Genomic DNA, 19,104 nt, shown 5'->3' with positions numbered 1-19,104 from the left:
TGAAAATGAATTAGTCCGAGTTGTAATGTACATTCTCTTATCTGAACAGGTTACAAACCATGTGACCCGCAGGTTATCAGGGACCGTGTCGCTCACATGGAGTTCTGTTACCAAGAGCTGTGCCAGCTCGCAGCCGAGCGCCGGGCCCGCTTGGAGGAGTCTCGGCGCCTCTGGAAATTCTTCTGGGAAATGGCTGAGGAAGAGGGTTGGATCAGGGAGAAGGAACAGATCCTGTCATCTGATGACTATGGGAAGGACCTAACCAGTGTTGTCCGTCTCTTGAGTAAACATAAGGCATTTGAAGATGAAATGAGTGGTCGTAGTGGCCATTTTCAGCAGGCGATAAAAGAAGGTGAAGACATGATTGCGGAGGAGCATTTTGGGTCTGAGAAAATCAGAGAAAGAATTAAGGATATCCGGGAACAGTGGGCTAACTTGGAACAGTTATCTGCCATTAGGAAGAAGCGCCTGGAGGAAGCCTCTCTCCTTCACCAGTTCCAGGCTGATGCTGATGACATTGATGCATGGATGTTGGACATCCTCAAAATTGTCTCCAGCAATGATGTTGGCCACGATGAATATTCTACTCAGTCCTTGGTCAAGAAACACAAAGATGTGGCTGAAGAGATTGCAAGCTACCGGCCAACCATTGACTCACTTCATGAACAAGCAAAGGCCCTACCACAGGAACACGCTGGATCTCCAGATGTGCAAGGCAGATTGTCCGGAATAGAGGAAAGATACAAAGAGGTTGCTGAGCTGACTCGGCTGCGTAAACAGGCTTTGCAGGATACCCTTGCTCTCTATAAGATGTTCAGTGAGGCAGATGCTTGTGAGCTTTGGATTGATGAAAAGGAGAAGTGGCTGAATAATATGCAGATTCCAGAGAAGCTGGAGGACCTGGAAGTGATCCAGCACAGGTGAGAATGGCTTTACCAGGAAGTTTGGGGAATATTGGGTGGAAGTTTTTTTACACCGGCTACCTTTGTCAGCTTGCCGGTGGCTCAGATTCTCTAATGCCTGTGTGATCTTTTTTTGTTTGTTCCCTCCCTCCCCCCCAGATTTGAAAGCTTAGAACCAGAAATGAACAATCAGGCATCCCGTGTTGCAGTAGTGAACCAAATTGCTAGACAGCTAATGCACAGCGGCCATCCAAGTGAGAAGGAGATAAAAGCACAGCAAGATAAACTCAACACAAGGTAAGTGAAGGCCTCATGCTCATGAACATGACACTGGCTGAAACAAGTACAGTGGGGTCATCTGCGTTTCTTAGAAGTGTTTTTTAAGATATTCTGATACCGTTACTTGAAGTATCTTCAAGGTAGGCCTTTAAAGCTTCAGAAGGAAAAAGAGCTGTGTCTTTCAAATATTTGGTTAACAGATGGAGTTTTGCTATTGGCTTCAATCAGGTCCTCCTGAGTGTATCAATACCTTGATTTGAGAGCTGGAAATTTAATGATAAAAAAGAAACCAATATAACTTCATGTAAACTCACTCATTTTTTGGCTTCAAAATAAGCCAAGAGAGTACATTTAGTGTGAAAATTAGATGTAACTAGCAATTTTTCATGTGAGGAAATATTATATTTTTAAGGACTCGGTGTTACTGGTACTTGTCATATTCTAATATACGCCATAGCTTGGTTAATGGTTGTTTTGCTAAAACTATTGATGATGTGGGAAGGACTGAAAAAAACATTAATAGTTAGGTTATTTCATGGCTTACCAAGGTAATATGAGCAACTGCTCACTCAGCAATGTTGCCATATCCTTTTCACTTATTATACACAAATCTCAATTTCTCTGCTTTTCTCTCCTCACAAATTTCAGATGGAGCCAGTTCAGAGAACTGGTGGATAGGAAGAAGGATGCTCTGCTCTCTGCCCTGAGTATCCAGAACTACCATCTTGAGTGTAACGAAACCAAATCCTGGATCAGGGAAAAGACCAAAGTGATCGAATCCACACAAGATCTGGGTAATGATCTAGCTGGAGTGATGGCCCTGCAGAGGAAGCTGACTGGCATGGAACGTGACCTGGTAGCCATTGAAGCCAAGCTAAGTGACCTGCAAAAAGAGGCAGAAAAGTTGGAGTCAGAGCATCCTGACCAGGCACAGGCTATCCTTTCACGGCTCGCAGAAATCAACGATGTATGGGAAGAAATGAAGACCACCCTCAAGAACCGGGAAGAGTCCCTTGGGGAGGCAAGCAAACTGCAGCAGTTCCTGAGAGACCTGGATGACTTCCAGTCTTGGCTATCCAGAACACAGACTGCAATTGCATCCGAAGATATGCCTAACACGCTGACAGAGGCTGAGAAGCTGCTCACTCAACATGAGAATATTAAGAATGAAATCAACAATTATGAGGAAGATTATCAGAAAATGAGGGATATGGGTGAGATGGTGACACAAGGGCAAACTGATGCTCAGTACATGTTCTTACGGCAGCGCCTACAAGCTTTGGATACTGGATGGAATGAGCTTCACAAAATGTGGGAGAACAGGCAAAATCTCCTTTCCCAGTCTCATGCCTACCAGCTATTTCTCAGAGATACCAAGCAGGCAGAAGCATTTCTTAATAACCAGGCAAGTGGTCAAGATATACCTTATTTCATATCTACAGGTTGGCACCATATACTGCAGGCAATTAACAAACAAGATCATTTGGCAGGAGAGCTACCAACAGATAAATTGACCTTTTTTTAACTATAATTTGCTTTTTGTATTTTGCTTCTAACTGTTCTTGGGAGGCGTTTCTTTTCATATGTGGTGAATCTGTTGTTGGAGCAGACAGCATAGCCTGAGTGTAATACTTTTATCTCTCTGATTTATGCTTTAATCACAGGAGTATGTTTTGGCGCACACGGAAATGCCCACTACCTTGGAAGGAGCAGAAGCTGCTATTAAAAAACAGGAGGATTTCATGACCACAATGGATGCCAATGAAGAAAAGATCAATGCAGTTGTAGAGACTGGCAGGAGGCTAGTTAGTGATGGGAACATTAACTCTGATAAAATCCAGGAGAAAGTGGACTCTATTGATGACAGGTAAGGTCAGAATGATGGCGGAATGTAGCTGTTCATACTTTAATTCTGTTCTCTGAGAGATGACCTTTTACCAGAATCCGAAGGCAAAGTAACATGTTAGAAAATGTCTGTTGCAGAATGTTTTCTTTGTCCTGTGGAAAAATAAGAACTGTAATGTTTAAAAAATGTGCCAGGCTAATCTTAATTACGTATTACCTCTCCCATTTTCTAGAGACTTACTAGGTAATGAGCTCACTACCCAGAATTTGGCTATATGAGTATTGCTGTATAATTCTTGGAGTATTAACAGACTTTATATTATGGTGGGAGCTGTAGCAGTTGGCTATACCTGGTTCCACAAGTCTTACTTTCCTCTGCTACCTCCTAGCTGATTTAATGATAATAATCTATTCCTGTCCTTCCTCTGAGGAAGGAATGTGGCTCTTCAAGAGGGTAATTAGCATTGTATCTACCCCACCCGCTTGGTTTTGATCACCTTTTCCAACTTGTCTGGCCCTTCTGAAATCAGATTAGGAAGCATTGGTATAAGTGCGTCTTTCATCCTAAAACAAGTCTTTTGCTTTGTCTCTTTAGCTGTGACATGGATGCTATAGAACATTAAGAGCTTCTTTTTCTTTGAAAACTAAATGTTCAGTTTTGATGGCTATGATTCATGGTTCTTTCTGCTTTTGGTTTGAATAGTAGTGGAATCTTTCAAGGCACTTTTCAATCATGAGTATCAGAACACAGCAGTAAGCTCATACAGAATTTTTATGTCAAATGTTACTGATGATCCTTCTGTCAGATTTGCATCCTCCCGCAGCCGGTAAGCTCGGAGTTATCCAGATGCCTTTACCTCCAAGGAGAAACTGAACTGAAGAAGTTCAGAAAATGTTGCGCCTTTCCTGTTTTGGCAAACAGGTCCCGCTGTGTATGCATCCACTTTAGCTGTGGCTCAATGGCTTCAAGAAGGGCGAATATTCCTGTTCCTAGAGCTTGCTGAGGGCCTCTGAGCCCTGTGACAACCTAACTCTGAGGATACCTTACGTTTGCATTCTCTCTCTAACCAGCTTGACTCTCTTTAGATCCCAGTTAGAATGTGCGAAGGCCAGGAAGAGGTCATCATATGAAAGCCATCAAGGTGAAAGCTAGGAAATGGATTTTCCTTGTTTACCCTCTCTGACTTGCAATGTCTTCAGCTGTAAGTTTTCCCATTCACTTACAGAAGCAGGAGGACTTGATCCTGGCCTTCTGGTCAGATGTCTTCTTTATTAAAATATTAAAAGATAGCATCCAAGGATATAATAGCAAATGGTCAGCTGCTTCTTGCAGCCCTTTCTGAGGCAGCTGGAGTGGGAGACAGCTTCAGCCTCTGTCCTGTGTGCTCTGTAGAGAGGTTCCTGCTGCCCCGGCTGTGGTGCTCTGGTCACCATTCCCCCTCAGTGCAGCTACTCCTCTGTGTCCCCATTGTCCCGTGGCACCCCAGCTGGCCACCTGGGCTGTCCTGCCTGTGGGATGTGTGCTGGAATTCCTCCTCCGAATGGCAGGCAAGTCCTAGAGACTATTTTTTTAAGCCCACTTTTTTCCAACGCGTTTCCTCAATTCCAAAGCTATTTATGCAGAGCACTGCAAAAACCATCCCGTGCACTGCTATTCAGGAAATCCGTGTGATTGCTCTCTGAGTCTGTAAGGCTGATAAGCCTCGAGAACAAAGCCTTAGGGCTGGGTGTAGTGGGAGTGGTAGCAAAGGAAGCTTCTTTGGTTTTACAAAAAATTGCTCTCCCAGCCAAGCTCCACCTGGATGTATAACAAAGGACCAAAACAAACAAGTACAAATATGTGCAGTGGCTCCATACTTCCCATATAGAGCTCTTTGTAGTTTTTAGTATTGTTAATAGTGTTTTTTACAGTCATGCTTTCAAGCTGTTCCAGAGGAGACCCCACTGTCCGTTGGTACAGCAGAGAGACCCTGCCCTAAAATGGTTACCATCTAAATAGACATGGTAGGCATCAGGATAAGGAAGGAGAGGAGAGCACAGAAGCAGAGTGGAGCTCTGCAACAGGAGATAAACACTTCAGCACAATCTTTTAGTGCAGTTCACAGGGAAGACTAAATGGGATTAAGGAAATGGAGAAAGGGTAAGGGAAGGAGAAGATGGATTTGAATAAAACTATCACTAGCTAGATTTTCCAGCTAGGAAAGAAGCTGCTCTCCCCAGTGCAGCTGTCCCTGCTTTGATGACTTCTGCTGCTGTTTCTGCCAGCCAGAGGGGAAGCGTTTTCTCCTCCATTTTCTCTTGGAAGAGTGTAAGGGGACTGCCCTAGTCTGTGTGCCTACACATGGCCTCTCTGATTCTGCAAATGAGTTTTTAGTTTAAAGACAGTGGCGGATCTGAGATTGTGGTCTGGGTCTGGTTTTCATCAACTTTGTATTTGTGCACCTTGCTGCTCAACAGAGAACAGAAGTAATTTTTGTTCTTGCCCATTCAGAAAGGAGAGTGCCTCTTGTTTGCTGGAACAACTAAAGAAGCTAAAACTGCCTTGCATGTATCTCGGTATTCTTAGCAGGCAGTTGCGTTTGCGCTACGTGTAAGATCTATTATTCCTGCACAGGCTTTGAAACCCACAGGCTTACAGTTAAACCACAAGTGATTTTGTCAGTTTTCAGCGTTGTTAGCATTCTCAGGGGCCTCTGGGGAGACAGCATGGGAACAGTGTGGCAAATTTTGGTGCTCTGTTCTTGGATTAATTAGAGTCAGACACCTCCTTGTGCTGAACAGATCCTACTTTCCTGTTTTAGATTCTTCATAAAGTTCCCATAGAAGGAAGATGCCCCCATGTTTTAACTGACTACAGTACATTCCCTATCCCCTCTTTTACCATGTAGGTCTGGCTTAGCTTGGACGTTTGAATCTGAGGTTGCCTCTTCAGTATATGCATAGAGAAGCCCTTTTTTAATGCAGCCCTAGACGCTGCTGTGGTGTAAGTCATATATGTGATTATTTATGGGAACAGGCAGATGAATTCAAAGTAATTCTAAATAATTAGTCTGCAGAGCAAGCTCTTTCATGCAAATGTGTGATCTTCTTCCACAAACTATTTTAGCAAATTAGTAAGAAGCAGTCATTGACAACCTTAAGTGTGACAGGGTCTGAGTTTCTGGCACTTCTCTGCCATGTGCATCTCAGAAGAGCAGGACTTTAATAGTTATGATTGCAATCAGCAGTTGAACAGTAAGCTTTGCACTTTTCTCCACCCTCCAGTGATGGCCAAGTGCTTGTAGCCTTCAGCAGAGCTGCAGTCCAGCCTGTCCGCTGCCCTGACATGCCTGGCTGGCTCAGCTGGGGCCTCTGCACTCGCGGCAAGGGAAGCAGGATGAGCCTCCTTAGCACCACACTCTAGTATCTGGATAAAAATTTGTATTACGAAGGGTTCTGTTCTGCACTCTGCTTGTTTATTCTATCTAAAGACCTTCTGATGTACTGGTAGTGGAGGGTGGGAGAAGCTTTCTAGTGGTAGGGGTGGTTATGTACAGAAAATTCTAAAATCTCTGTCACTGGAACTTTTAAAGAATTTAGGGAAACATGAACAAGGAATTAATAACGTTTAGATATAGCCAATCTGGCGCAGGAGAACAGATTAAATGACTTCTTAAGGCCCTTTAGTCCTATTAAAAAATGTCAATTCTGTGATGAAAATACAGGAATTCCTGCCTGTTCCAGCAGTGTCCATCCTCAAAATACTACTGCCACATCTTCAACTATCCAGTTTAAACCTTGCTACAGTTCAGCCCTGTTCTTCAGAGAATACTCATCTTTCAGTCTCACTCCAGGTCATCTTAGACAACCAAACAACCTTTTACAGTTAAATAGCTCTAAGCGCCAAAGATCATATTTGTTATGCTGAGGACAAAAAAACAAACAGAAAAAACCTATGTCGTCATCTGGTTTTGATATCCCTGCATGGTTTCCCTTCAAAGTTCCTGAAGTTAGTATTTCCAACACTGTAGGAGATATTTTTGTTAGTTTTTTAAACTCAGCTTTTCTCAACATAAGAACTTCTCTACTTACTCTTAACTCTATTCAAATAAGTGTCATGAAAATTCTCCTTTTAATTTCACTTGTGTCCTCTCCAGAATACATAAGTCTGCAATGTAATCTAGCCTTAAATCTATTAAATCATCATGATAAAATCATCCAAGCAATTCCTTGCTTCATTTTAGCAACCTGAGTAATGCACTGTGTTTGCCCAGGCATATAAAAACCAGCCAAGAAAGAGTGGAATCTAACCCAGTGATGTTAATTATGTTATAGAGATTTTTCCTAAGGCACAATTTGTGCATCCTTTCCTTTGTGCTCTCTCAAATAACCCCTGTCAAAACTTCAAGATTACCTGGCCTTGGACTCCAGCCTCTTGCTTTGATGTTTACATATGTTTTCCTTGCCATCTGATCTGTAAATCAATTTTCTTGACCTACAGCTACATAGATGCTGCTTGCCTGGTTATTCAGAGGAAGCTGTTGAGACAAAAGAGAAGCAATTTGTAGTCCTGTAAAGGGTTTTCTCCTATTCTTCTGCCTACAGACCTTTTGCTTTTATGTAAAACGTACCCCTAAGTATTCCTTGTGTTTCTGAAGTCACTAAATTCATGCCAGAGAGCTTGCTCTGGTAACATTGTAGATAAGGAAAAGTGGTATCTTAATACAGTTGTTGTCATCAACATGTAATTTATAGTCTTCTAGAATATCATGAGTCTCTGGAGATTTCCACTAACATGGATTTATTTAGCTATTGCCAGTATGTGCTGAGATCATCTTATAAATTGCCATCCTTCAAAATAATTTCCAACTCTCTATCCCTATTTATCTTTGGTTATTACAAAGGACAGCAATTTTGCACTTTAAGACCATGTACAGTGAAATATGAACAAAACTAACACAATGAGCAGTAAATAAAAATTACCTTCTTTACCTTGCCTCCTCCATCTAAATTGCCTCATAAATAATGAAAGTACTGAAATACAGGGATAACTACTCCAAATTAAGCATTAGTTAAAAACACGTTCAGAGATACCTTGGGATTGAGCTCTTCAGGCACCATGTCAATTTGAAGAACCCACCAAGACCTTTGGGACTGCCAGCATGACTCATCCTTCAAGGGGCAACCAGTTATGAATTAAAAATAGGGCTTCTAGACTAACCTTTTCCTTTTCCTTTTCTTTTTCCTTTTCTTTTTCCTTTTCTTTTTCCTTTTCTTTTTCCTTTTCTTTTTCCTTTTCTTTTTCCTTTTCCTTTTCCTTTTCCTTTTCCTTTTCCTTTTCCTTTTCCTTTTCCTTTTCCTTTTCCTTTTCCTTTTCCTTTTCCTTTTCCTTTTCCTTTTCCTTTTCCTTTTCCTTTTCCTTTTCCTTTTCCTTTTCCTTTTCCTTTTCCTTTTCCTTTTCCTTTTCCTTTTCCTTTTCCTTTTCCTTTTCCTTTTCCTTTTCCTTTTCCTTTTCCTTTTCCTTTCTCAACTCAAATGCTCTGAAAAATACGTTCCAATGTGCATAAAGCTTCTATTTGACGAAACACACAGGCATGTCACATGCGACAGCATTTGGAGGTTCGTATAAACCACTCCAGCTTTGTTCAGGAGAAAGAAGTGCTGAGCTATAGCAAAGGTATATTATAAAGACCATTACAGCAAGTATACCCTTTGTAAGAGCCACATAACATGCAGTCTCGTTGTTGCAATTTTGCAGATAGTTTACTTATGGTTTTTGGCAAACAGTCTGAACTTTCCTGCGGTCTTGAAATTAGTGGGCCAAATTCTGTACGTAACACTTGTGAAACCCTGCGGACTTAAAAATTTTCCCTGTGTATTTAACTGGTCACAAAAACAAGTAGATGCTGAGCTTAAGTAAGCACATTAAATAACACCTGCATATCTGAGCTTCAAAAATGTCCTTCATTTGAAAGGCAGAAAAAGACACACACACCACATACTTATTCAATACATGTATCCCAGGGAGGCTGCAGAAACAAACAAATGACAGTTTTGCATGAAATACCTATTTCAAGTCTTTTTTCTCTGCTGTTTTTTTTTGTTTTGTTCTTGGTTTTGGTTTTTTTTGACTAGACATAGGAAGAACCGTGAAGCAGCCAGTGAACTTCTGATGAGACTGAAAGATAACAGGGATCTTCAAAAGTTTCTTCAGGATTGTCAAGAGGTAAATTATGTCCTTTCACTTTTATCGCTAAAAGCTGCATCTGCAGAAGAGCATTCTTACCCCCGTATTTTGAGGACTGGAATACTCAGCATTTTGCAATCAAGTCTTCCAGTAGTATTTAGTATGGTGTAAACAGTTGAAAAAAATCCCTGACCAAAACCCTGCAAAAATTAAGCTGTTTGGTTTTTTTTTTTTTTCTCATGAACTGAATTTCCTTTCGACATCTAAGCTAAAGACAGGGAAAATTGCCAAAAGCAGTGAAGATTTTCTGCTGTGGTATAAATTAATCATGTGGAATGTGGTGGGATTAGCAATGAACTCATTAAGAATTTTGTCTACAGCTGTATATATGTATGTGGCCTGGTGCAGGAGATTTCAAGTGATTTCTACAAAACATTAGTCAGAAGAATAGGAGGTTAGGAGTAGGAGGGGAGCAGGATTAAACTGGATCATTTTTAATGTGTTATTTATCTGATAGTTTGCATGTGTTTAAAATTGTTAAGTACTATAACATTTAAAAAAAAGAAATCCTTTCCAGATTTTCTAGTGTCTTACATGGACCATTTACACTGAAGGTAACATTTTAAAGTTAGGAATAATCTTATTCCTAGCATGTGGAATTAATCAAGTAATTTTCAGGTTATTTCATGAAGTACTGACAGGTATTAAAGAGCCTTGCCTGTGAGGTGCATAAAAACTAGCTATCCTTATCTGAAGTCTGCAAAGAGACCTGACTATGACAAAGCTGTGCTTTTCAGTTCAAGAGTCAGTACGTTAGCTGCACATCTTATCCAGCTACAAGGGACTGGAAGTCACTGCAGTGTGTCTGAATGGAATTGCTCGCAGCAGAGATTTCATACAAGAAACAAACAAAATGACTATCATAAACTGGGCAAATGATGTTTACTGCTCAGTTGCCTAGATGCAGTCTGTTTTCCTGCATTGCATAAGCCTAACCATGAACTTGGCTTAAATTGCTCCTTCCTTGGTAGTAAAAACATGACAGATTAGCAAAAATTCTGCTGTTATTAGCAGCAGCTTCTTCCTTCCTCTGTAACATCTCTAGTACAAAAATCCCCCTGGCTCTTGGAGCTCTTCTAGCCTCTGTGTCAATGTGGTTGTGTTCCCTAGGATCTGTTTTTTCCCCTAGATCATTGAAAGAAAAAGGAAAACATAAAAGCTCTAGTGTCTGGCCGCCTGAATGCCTTTCCTCTCAATTGTTTCTCTCTAGCCACTAAAGCATGGATGTCTCGACTGTATGGTTCAAAGACAGAACTTACAATACCCGAATGTTACAAATTTCTCCAGTCGTTTTTGAGAGGACATTAGCCTTGATGATAATTGAATGGTTGTTTTCTGAGAAGACAGCCATAATGAGACTTAGAATTTGCATTAGCTTGATTACAAAGTGTCTACTGATACCTATGCTGGGCTGGAGGGATTGTGTGATGGAGCACCACTGTCCTGCGGGGTGGAAGGGAGCCAAGGGAATACCTTGCCCTTTGCTTTTTTGTTAGCCCTGACTGAGAAGCTGAGAATTGCTAGAAAACAGATTCAAACCAGTCTCCATTCTACCTGGCAATGATCCACTGGTCTTCCTGCCCGCTGCCTTAGGGATGGTTTCCCATCCATCTGTAACTTGAGGAAAGGAAGAGTGTTTTCTGCACTGTGCTCCTTCCCCAGGGCAGCCACTTTCCTCATCGGTCACTCTGTGCTGAAGCATTATTGTAAATGTGGCCTCCTGCCCCTCGATCCTTCCTGCCTCTGACTCACAGGCGAGGCAGCGAGCAGGGTCAGTGTGCTTGAGGAGGTGGCAGGATAGTGCTCGTAACCCCAGCTCAGCAGTGATAAAGCTTTCCTCTGGATCACAGATGAGGGAAAACACAGCAGATTTTCTTGTTAGTAGTCAGATACACTGTCACAGGTTAATCCTGGGGTGTTGCTTTTTTTGGTCTGTTTCTCGCATTCATAAATATGAATGCATTAAATAAATTAGCTGAGTGAATGAAATAAAGAGTGACAGCAGAAAATCCTGAGGAGATGTGATAAATTTTGCCATTTAGTTTTCTTTGACTTCCTGCTCTTTCACAGCTCACCTTCGAAGAGATTAAAGCTGATCTTCCCTGTAAGTGCTTAGAAGTCCCAGCACTGTCTGGGCTAATTTCTCTAGGGACGCCAGAGTGAAAGCATTTGGCGAGACTCCGAATGTCAGAAGTTTTCTGCCTGTTCACAGAGTGTGCTGGCAGGTTTTGTCATGCAGCGCAGACGTCTACGAACCTTATGCTGCAAGATAGGCTGTGTCAACTTGGGTATTTGCAACGCCTGGGAAGTGCAGCAGCAGTCAGTGCTCTTTCACCTTCCCTTGTTGCTTTGCCAGCTTTACAAGGGTTTTGTCTCTGCATTTCTCTTAGTTCATGCCTGGCTTTCATTGCGGAGTCTTACAGTCTTCTGGGAACTGAGAGCAGAAACAAAATTTTATGGTATAGGTGCAAAGGATAGGAGGAAGCCTAATAGCTAGCTCTGCTGGCATTAACAACTGACTTACAGCTTTCTGGAGAAAGAAATACTCCAAGTGTCAATCTGAGGCACTGTTTTAGGGAATTATTGTATTATTTTTTTAAATCTACTTTTGCACTGAAGATACTGACTTCTAGTGACTATAGTGGTTGCAAAAATCAGATTTTAATAGTCACACCTTAAATGCTTTATTTGTGCTTTCATGTTACCAGAAGGAACATAACAACGTTGCAAGAGTCAGAAATGAGGGTTTTATCCTGACAGCCACTGGCTGTGTACCACCTACCGTCTGTGTCTCGGTTCGTTCCATCTGTTAATATGAACGATACCACCTTTCCTTGGGAAGCACTTTTAAATCCTCAGAAGACTTAATGCTGTGGCTGAGTAAAAGCGAACAATGAAAGACAAGCAGTGCAATTTCCAGAGCATAGGAGCTGTCTCCTACCCAGAAAAGCAGGAGTAAAACCATGAATTTTGGGTTATATAGTAATCCTTAATGTAGCCTCTGATTGTTAAGTAGCACAGTAGGCTGTTACAACTGTAAACTTCCCTGCCTACAGGAGTCTTCATTAACATGGGCATTTTTCTCTTTAGACTTGATAGCAAGATCAGATGAGGAGTGTCTCTGATTGCTCTGATACATTTTCCCTTTTTGTGGAGCTTAACAGTGCATTAAGGGATAATTTAAAAGGCTTGTGAATGCTAAACGAATTTGTTGCCCTGTATCCTGAGTACATAGCGGAGAATTGGCGAGTCTTACCCGTGCCCTGTTACTCTTCTTGTCAGGTTGCTTCCTCGGCAGGAAGGCATGCGTCGCTGAAGTGGCATTCTAGAAACAAAGCTTAGATTTGTTTTGACATTTTCCGCTTCGGTAGGCGACTGTAAATATGAGAAAATGAATCTTTTTCAAATTCTATAAACATTCCTGTGAATGTGGGGTTTTTTATGCACACCTAAGGGATAGATAAAGCAGTCAGACTCACCCTGGGAGGAAATTTGATGTTGGCTGCTATGATCAAATAATTTGCCCTTGGCAAATCAGCTACCTTTTAAAGTATTGTTTTTCTCTGGTGTTGATCTGGAAATTGTTCTCAGTGCCTTTGTATTTGCAGAAAATCAGAATGAAATCAATCTTGGATTTTATATAATGGGAAATGGAAAGTCTTGAGTACCAAAACCCTAGTGGAGATTGGACAAATAAAGGAATTCGTTTATGTAAACCTATATAGAGAAAAGACTATGGGGAAAAGGTACAAATGTGGTGTGAATTAATGGTACAAAACCATCTCTGTTCTTAAGACTTCTGATATGAGTAGAAATACAGAATTTCTCATTCAGTGTTACCCTGAAAAATTTACCTTGGGGCTCTGTTTAATTCTGGAGACTGGCTTTTGCATGCCACTTCATTAGTGTGTACTTCTGCAATGTCCTCAGGAAGTCAGTAAGCCTCCACAGGGGTGTGGTGATGACATTCAAGTCCTGGTCCTGAGTAGCACATTGAGTAATGTTGCAAGGGAAAAGCGGCACAAAAATACCCTGTGACCAGTAAGTAGGACACATGTGCCTGTTTCTCTTGCTGTTGAACTGGGCGAGACCTGTGTGTTTGATTTTGCTCATCACAAAGTTGATTCCTTTCTGCTTGGGTCATGGGTTATTTATATATCGGAGATGGATGTTTACATTTGACTGTTAAAGAGGTGGATCCTTGACTGAACCCTGAGTAAAAGCAGTCTCCAAATCTCACGCAACTCTCCTGTAGAGGCATCTCTTTATCCTTCATCTGGAGGCATTTTGACACTTTGTGTTATTTCACGCTACAATAGTTTTCACAAACACCTGTGTATTTTCTGTTTCAGCTCTCACTCTGGATCAATGAAAAGATGCTTACAGCCCAGGATATGTCCTATGATGAGGCAAGGAACCTGCACAGCAAATGGCTGAAGCATCAGGCATTTATGGCAGAACTTGCATCCAACAAAGAATGGCTGGAGAAGATTGAAAAGGTAACTAAAGAATGTCCAAAAAATGCCCTCATCTTTGTTGAAGATGATTATGCACAGAGATGGGATCTGTTCCTCTGCAGACTTGGTTCTTGAATCATCTCTCCAGCTAAAGCAAAAGGAGATTTCATTATTGTAGAATAAGTATCTATCGCATTGTGTCTCCATCTAACCCATTTTATTCCTCATAGATATTAAACATTTTTTTATCCAAGGCATTCTCACGGAATAGTCATTGGCTGAGTTGCCAATTTAATTTTGTCTAGTCTTTCTTACCTGTTAGGAAGGCATAACCTAGTTTTCATACCCAAAGGGTAAAAGGGGCAAATGTTGTGATTTGAGCTAATAAAGTAGAAGTACTTGCTGGGAAATAACTGAATGTAGACTCCCATGCTGTGCTGGTCTTGATTCATTCGGGACTATAATCAGGCTGCCTTTCCCCATGCAAAATTAGTGCATAAGGTAAAGTACAGCCAGTTTTGTGATTAATTAAGATTCACAGCTCTGTATCAAGTTACTTTGAAGGCTTTAATGTGCTGTGATGAGCTGTACTTTTTTCCCTCCATTTCTCATGCGCAGCTCTGGAACACTAAGGAGGTCTCGTCTTTAGCTCTGACAGTGGGTTTCTGTTCAGTGTAAGTTAGCTTAATTGCTCATTTCCTCTCCCACTTTGGCACTCTGTATCCCATTAGAGGCTTTTCTGTGATCTGCAAATAGCAGTACCGTTTAATGGTGTAATTAGAAGGCTGCTCTTAGTACTGGAAGTTCTTTTTTAGTGATGCTAATACATCCTCACCCTTTGCGTCTGAAAAATCAGATTGCAGCGAAGTACCAAAGCTGTGTATCGAGTCACAGCTGACAATCATTGTATTAATGTTACCAGTGGTTACAGCTATTAAATGTGATGGGTTGTGAGTAGTGTTCGTATCTGAAAAGGTTTTGTCCCTTGTCAGCACCACCCACGTGCAGAGGTAGAAGTATAATTAGAAGCAAGGAAAATATTTCCAAAACTAATACAATCTTTGTAAAGGCAAAAAGATACCTTCAATCCAAGTGCTCTGCTGGTGCTAGGTACAGGGTTCCTGCTTCCCAAGGAAGATTGTTCCTCTCTGATATTGGCTTAGACCCATGGTAATTGCTGTAACCCATTGATGTAACCCTCTTCAGTCACACAGCTCAGTTTTGGTGCCATAAGCGCCCTCTCCCAGCATTGGGCTGGGTCTTCATCACTCTCCCTGGTGAAATGGCCCACAGAAACTGGACACACAGCTTGCTCAGCTGCAGCTCCCTCCTCTGCTGTTGCACAGGTGGCATGGAGCAGCCTGCTCCACTCCTGTCTGAGCAGTGTCCCCAGGAGCTCCCACAAAGGAACATGTGTAGTGAGGAAGAGAAAGGAGACGTTGTTTGACCTTCCCATTATCAAGAAACCCTCTTCCTGGCAACAGACAGACCTGGGAGCTGATGTTCTGGAAGGAGTTATTGGATAATTGGAGATAGAAAATGACTGGTTGATGCTGCCAGCAGCTGAGGAGTCCTGAGTGCTTACTAATCGGAATAATTTAGCTAACGATCTGTGAGAGCTCCTGAGGAGGTACCATTTTGTTGTTCTTTGCTTTGCAGGAGGGAATGCAGCTCATTGCAGAGAAACCAGAGACGGAAGCTGTAGTGAAAGAAAAGCTGACAAGTCTCCATCAAATGTGGGAAGAGCTTGAATCTACTACCCAGACCAAGGCTCAGCGTCTCTTTGATGCAAACAAGGCAGAGCTTTTTACCCAGAGCTGTGCTGATTTGGATAAGTGGCTGAATGGTTTGGAAAGTCAAATTCAGTCGGACGACTACGGAAAAGATCTCACCAGTGTCAACATCCTGTTGAAGAAGCAGCAGGTAAATGGAGCGTAGGTTGCAGAATGGGCAGACAGCAGATACTTGCACTCAAAGGAACAGATCGGGGATCCTTTCAGTTTAGAAAAGAATGTAATGGCTTTTCTGTCTTCCTGTTCTTTCATATATCTTTAAGAAGAACCAGAAATACACCCAGAAACAAATCAGGCATAAATTTCTTAATACAAACTCTACCTTATACTGCCTTCCTTCCCCACATTAATATCTCTATTCTGTCTCCCGCTGTAGTCCTCCGGTCACCGATCATTCTCTCTCTGTACGTGGCTGCCTGCCTATGATTCAAACTTGTCCAAAGCTGGTCGGTCCCTGATTCCCTGCTGTAAAGGCAGCAAGGAGTAGCAAGGACAGCAGGGAGCAGTGAAGCTCTTGTGCGCAATTAGCTGTGTTCCAAAGTTGTTCAGGGTAACTTGTGAATGACCAATAGAAGAGATCGTTGGCCAAATTCATTAGCCAACTGAGGGATATCAGCAGGTGGCCACAATTGTGAATCTGTGTTTAAACCTTGTTCCTTGCAATATGAATGCTACAGTAATTATTAATGTGGTAAATCCTTACTGACCAGCATCTGTTCTTCCTTCTTATGAAGCTACTGACGTACCCTGGTCCTATCAAGTGCTTTTACCGTGGTTTTCAGGACCTTTTTGCCATGTTTCTGTTTAGATGCTAGAGAATCAAATGGATGTTCGTAAGAAGGAGATAGAGGAGCTGCAAAGCCAGGCACGGGCTTTAAGTCAAGAAGGGAAGAGTACAGATGAAGTAGATGGCAAACGCCTTACTGTAGAAAAGAAATTTTTGGAGTTGTTGGAACCTTTGAATGAAAGAAAGGCAAACCTGCTGGCCTCCAAAGAGATCCACCAGTTCAACCGCGATGTGGAAGATGAAATTGTGAGTATAAAAGAAATTCTATTCCCCAGACAATAGGAAAATGTCAGACCTATTGCAGAGTTATCACAGGAAGAAACCTTTTGATCATGTCTCTCAATAGCGTGCTTGAGTAATGCTGCTCTTTGCATCTTGTGCACACCGGCCTCTCTCTGCTGCCCTAACTTTATCTGTGGTTGCTTGAAATTGTGTGTGCTCTTCTCTTACTTTCAGTTGTGGGTCGGAGAGAGAATGCCTATAGCTACATCTACTGATCATGGACACAACCTCCAGACTGTGCAGCTACTAATAAAGAAAAATCAGGTAAGTAGGTGCTGTTAGAGCTCCATTCCTGTTAGTTCTCCTTAGCGCTGACTATTTCTGGAAGAAAAGGCTTGGGGTGAAATGATGGGTGGGTGCTTTGGTGGTGATGTGCTATGGGAGTGGGGGGGAAGCGGTGTGACCACTAGGTGGTGGCATGTTTGGGGGAGACACAGCCCAGGTTTGTCCACATCAGCTGATGGCATGTGTTCTGCTGCCCCTCCAGAGTTAAGACCCCTGACTGGCATTTTTTTTTTGTTTGGTGCACTGTCTCATCAGTCTGCTTTTCTCCCGTGTAGACCCTTCAGAAAGAAATCCAGGGACATCAACCTCGTATCGATGACATTTTTGAGAGGAGTCAGAACATTATCACAGAGAGTAGCCCTAATGCTGAAGCAATTCAGCAGAGACTTGCAGACTTGCAACAGCTGTGGAACCTCCTAATCGAGGAGACAGAGAAACGCCACAAGCGCCTGGAGGAGTCTCACAGAGCACAGCAGTATTACTTTGATGCTGCTGAGGCTGAAGCCTGGATGAGTGAGCAGGAGCTCTACATGATGTCAGAAGAGAAAGCCAAGGTGAGCAGCACCACAGCAACACTAGTTTGGTTTTAATTGCTTAGCTAGAGGGGGGCAGGTGACATAATTTAATATGTCGCTAGTGTAATGGTAACATAAATCAAATTCCCTTGTGAAATCTCAAGTGATCATCTCTTCTATCTGTTATGACATCTCTAATAGTGTGGAGGATAGGCCTTGCTGTACTGAGTCAGTGAAGCATCCTCAGACTGTGGATGGCAACTGTGTGCCTGCCTTTGCTGTAAGGTCAGAGTTACCAATACAGTCCAGTTAGGTTTTCTGTTAGTTTTGAATCACTGGGAACAGCACGACCCACCTGTTTGTGAAACAGGCCTGATGGTCACTCAGTTGATGCCATTAGTTGTCAGCTTTTACTCCCAGTGAAGAGAAATTGGAACAGTGTCAGACCATACCAAAGAGTAGGTGAAATTCTGTTTTTCAAGGAGGTGTAACACTCCCGGGTGTGGGAGGGAGGAGAGGCTGCAAATCAGGCATGAGAATCAGGGAGGAGAGAGGGGTGCGTTTGTAGCACGCAGGACCTAAAGGATAATGTACAAAATCCCTGCCACTGGCTGGGAGAATACCTTCCCTTGCAGTTTGGTGGAGATATGATCAGAGAAACTTCCTCATCAAGGACCCCCCAGCTCCCCTTTCTGAGCGGGTCCTGCCTGGGATGATGCACACTAAATGTGCTGTATCTTATTTGTTATTTACATAAATGCACTGTGTTTGCTGCCCTGATAAAATAAAACTCAACTTTGTATCAGTATAACATGTTCTCTGGGTGCTCAGCCTTCAGTTAAAAGGGGTTTGTTTTCTTTTTTATATCTAAGCAATGCAAATAAAAAGGAGTATTAATGCAAATAGTCCATCATGCAAAATACTTCAATGAAAAGGCTTATTGACAATAACAGTTAACACTGAGAGTTGGGGGTTGTTTTTCGTAACGATGCATAGAAAGTTCTGATCGGAATTTCTCCAGGCACTTTGGTGGAGAATCCTTTGGCATGGCCTCCGTAGGGTTTCTTTTCTTTGACCCAGGCTGTCGTTCAAAAGCCTGACAAGTGACGTGCCTAAAACTGTTCCATTTTTCTGAGCCCTGCACAATCACCAGTGTTGTGTAAACACAGAAAGAGCTTCATAGAAGAGGAAATTCAACCTGCTCAATGTACAGCTGATGTAATTTTGTTCTGCATCCCAGAGGGGTTGTTGCATTCACTCTCTCACTTGTTATTTTGCTTTCTGTGGGTACTATTTGCTGTGAACTCAACTATTAATATACCGTTGTTAGAACAACTTGTCTTCAAGCTTTACTTGGGAGCAGTTCTTTAGAAATCTTTCTGGCTACCTCTTTTTGCTGGCACACCAAGTTGAACTTCCTGTGTGGTGTCTTTCTCTGGAGTGGGGCACTTGACTGTCATTTTCTGTCACCATTACAGGATGAACAGAGTGCGGTGTCCATGCTGAAGAAACACCAGATTTTGGAACAAGCTGTAGAAGACTATGCTGAAACTGTGCACCAGCTTTCAAAGACCAGCAGGACTTTGGTGGCAGATAATCACCCAGAAAGGTATTAACTGCCATTTTTAATTGGATTATGCGTTCTTTTAGTAGTTCAGTCACTTCATTGGGTTGTTCTGACCCACAAAGACTACAGCAAAGAGTAGGTAGCTTAGAAGAATGTACAGAGGGAA

The 19,104-nt window shown here is 42.2% G+C and overlaps 1 protein-coding gene across 5 annotated transcripts in view; it reads left to right on the top strand.

The window, feature by feature from the left end:
• Positions 1–19,104, top strand: part of SPTBN1 (spectrin beta, non-erythrocytic 1) — a 136,826-nt gene that overhangs the window by 97,564 nt on the left and 20,158 nt on the right. For all 5 annotated transcript variants that reach the window (XM_069787710.1, XM_069787713.1, XM_069787711.1 and 2 more), the window contains 11 exons: positions 50–920; positions 1,062–1,199; positions 1,830–2,586; positions 2,846–3,048; positions 9,141–9,231; positions 13,605–13,751; positions 15,369–15,632; positions 16,311–16,535; positions 16,746–16,835; positions 17,132–17,410; positions 18,850–18,980. In XM_069787710.1, the coding sequence (XP_069643811.1) occupies positions 50–920; positions 1,062–1,199; positions 1,830–2,586; positions 2,846–3,048; positions 9,141–9,231; positions 13,605–13,751; positions 15,369–15,632; positions 16,311–16,535; positions 16,746–16,835; positions 17,132–17,410; positions 18,850–18,980 (3,196 nt within the window). The remainder of the gene's footprint in view (positions 1–49; positions 921–1,061; positions 1,200–1,829; positions 2,587–2,845; positions 3,049–9,140; positions 9,232–13,604; positions 13,752–15,368; positions 15,633–16,310; positions 16,536–16,745; positions 16,836–17,131; positions 17,411–18,849; positions 18,981–19,104) is intronic.

Source organism: Haliaeetus albicilla, chromosome 7 (assembly GCF_947461875.1).
Source record: "Haliaeetus albicilla chromosome 7, bHalAlb1.1, whole genome shotgun sequence".
Classification (NCBI taxonomy): Eukaryota; Metazoa; Chordata; class Aves; order Accipitriformes; family Accipitridae; genus Haliaeetus; species Haliaeetus albicilla.
This window is presented reverse-complemented; position numbering and strand designations above follow the sequence as displayed.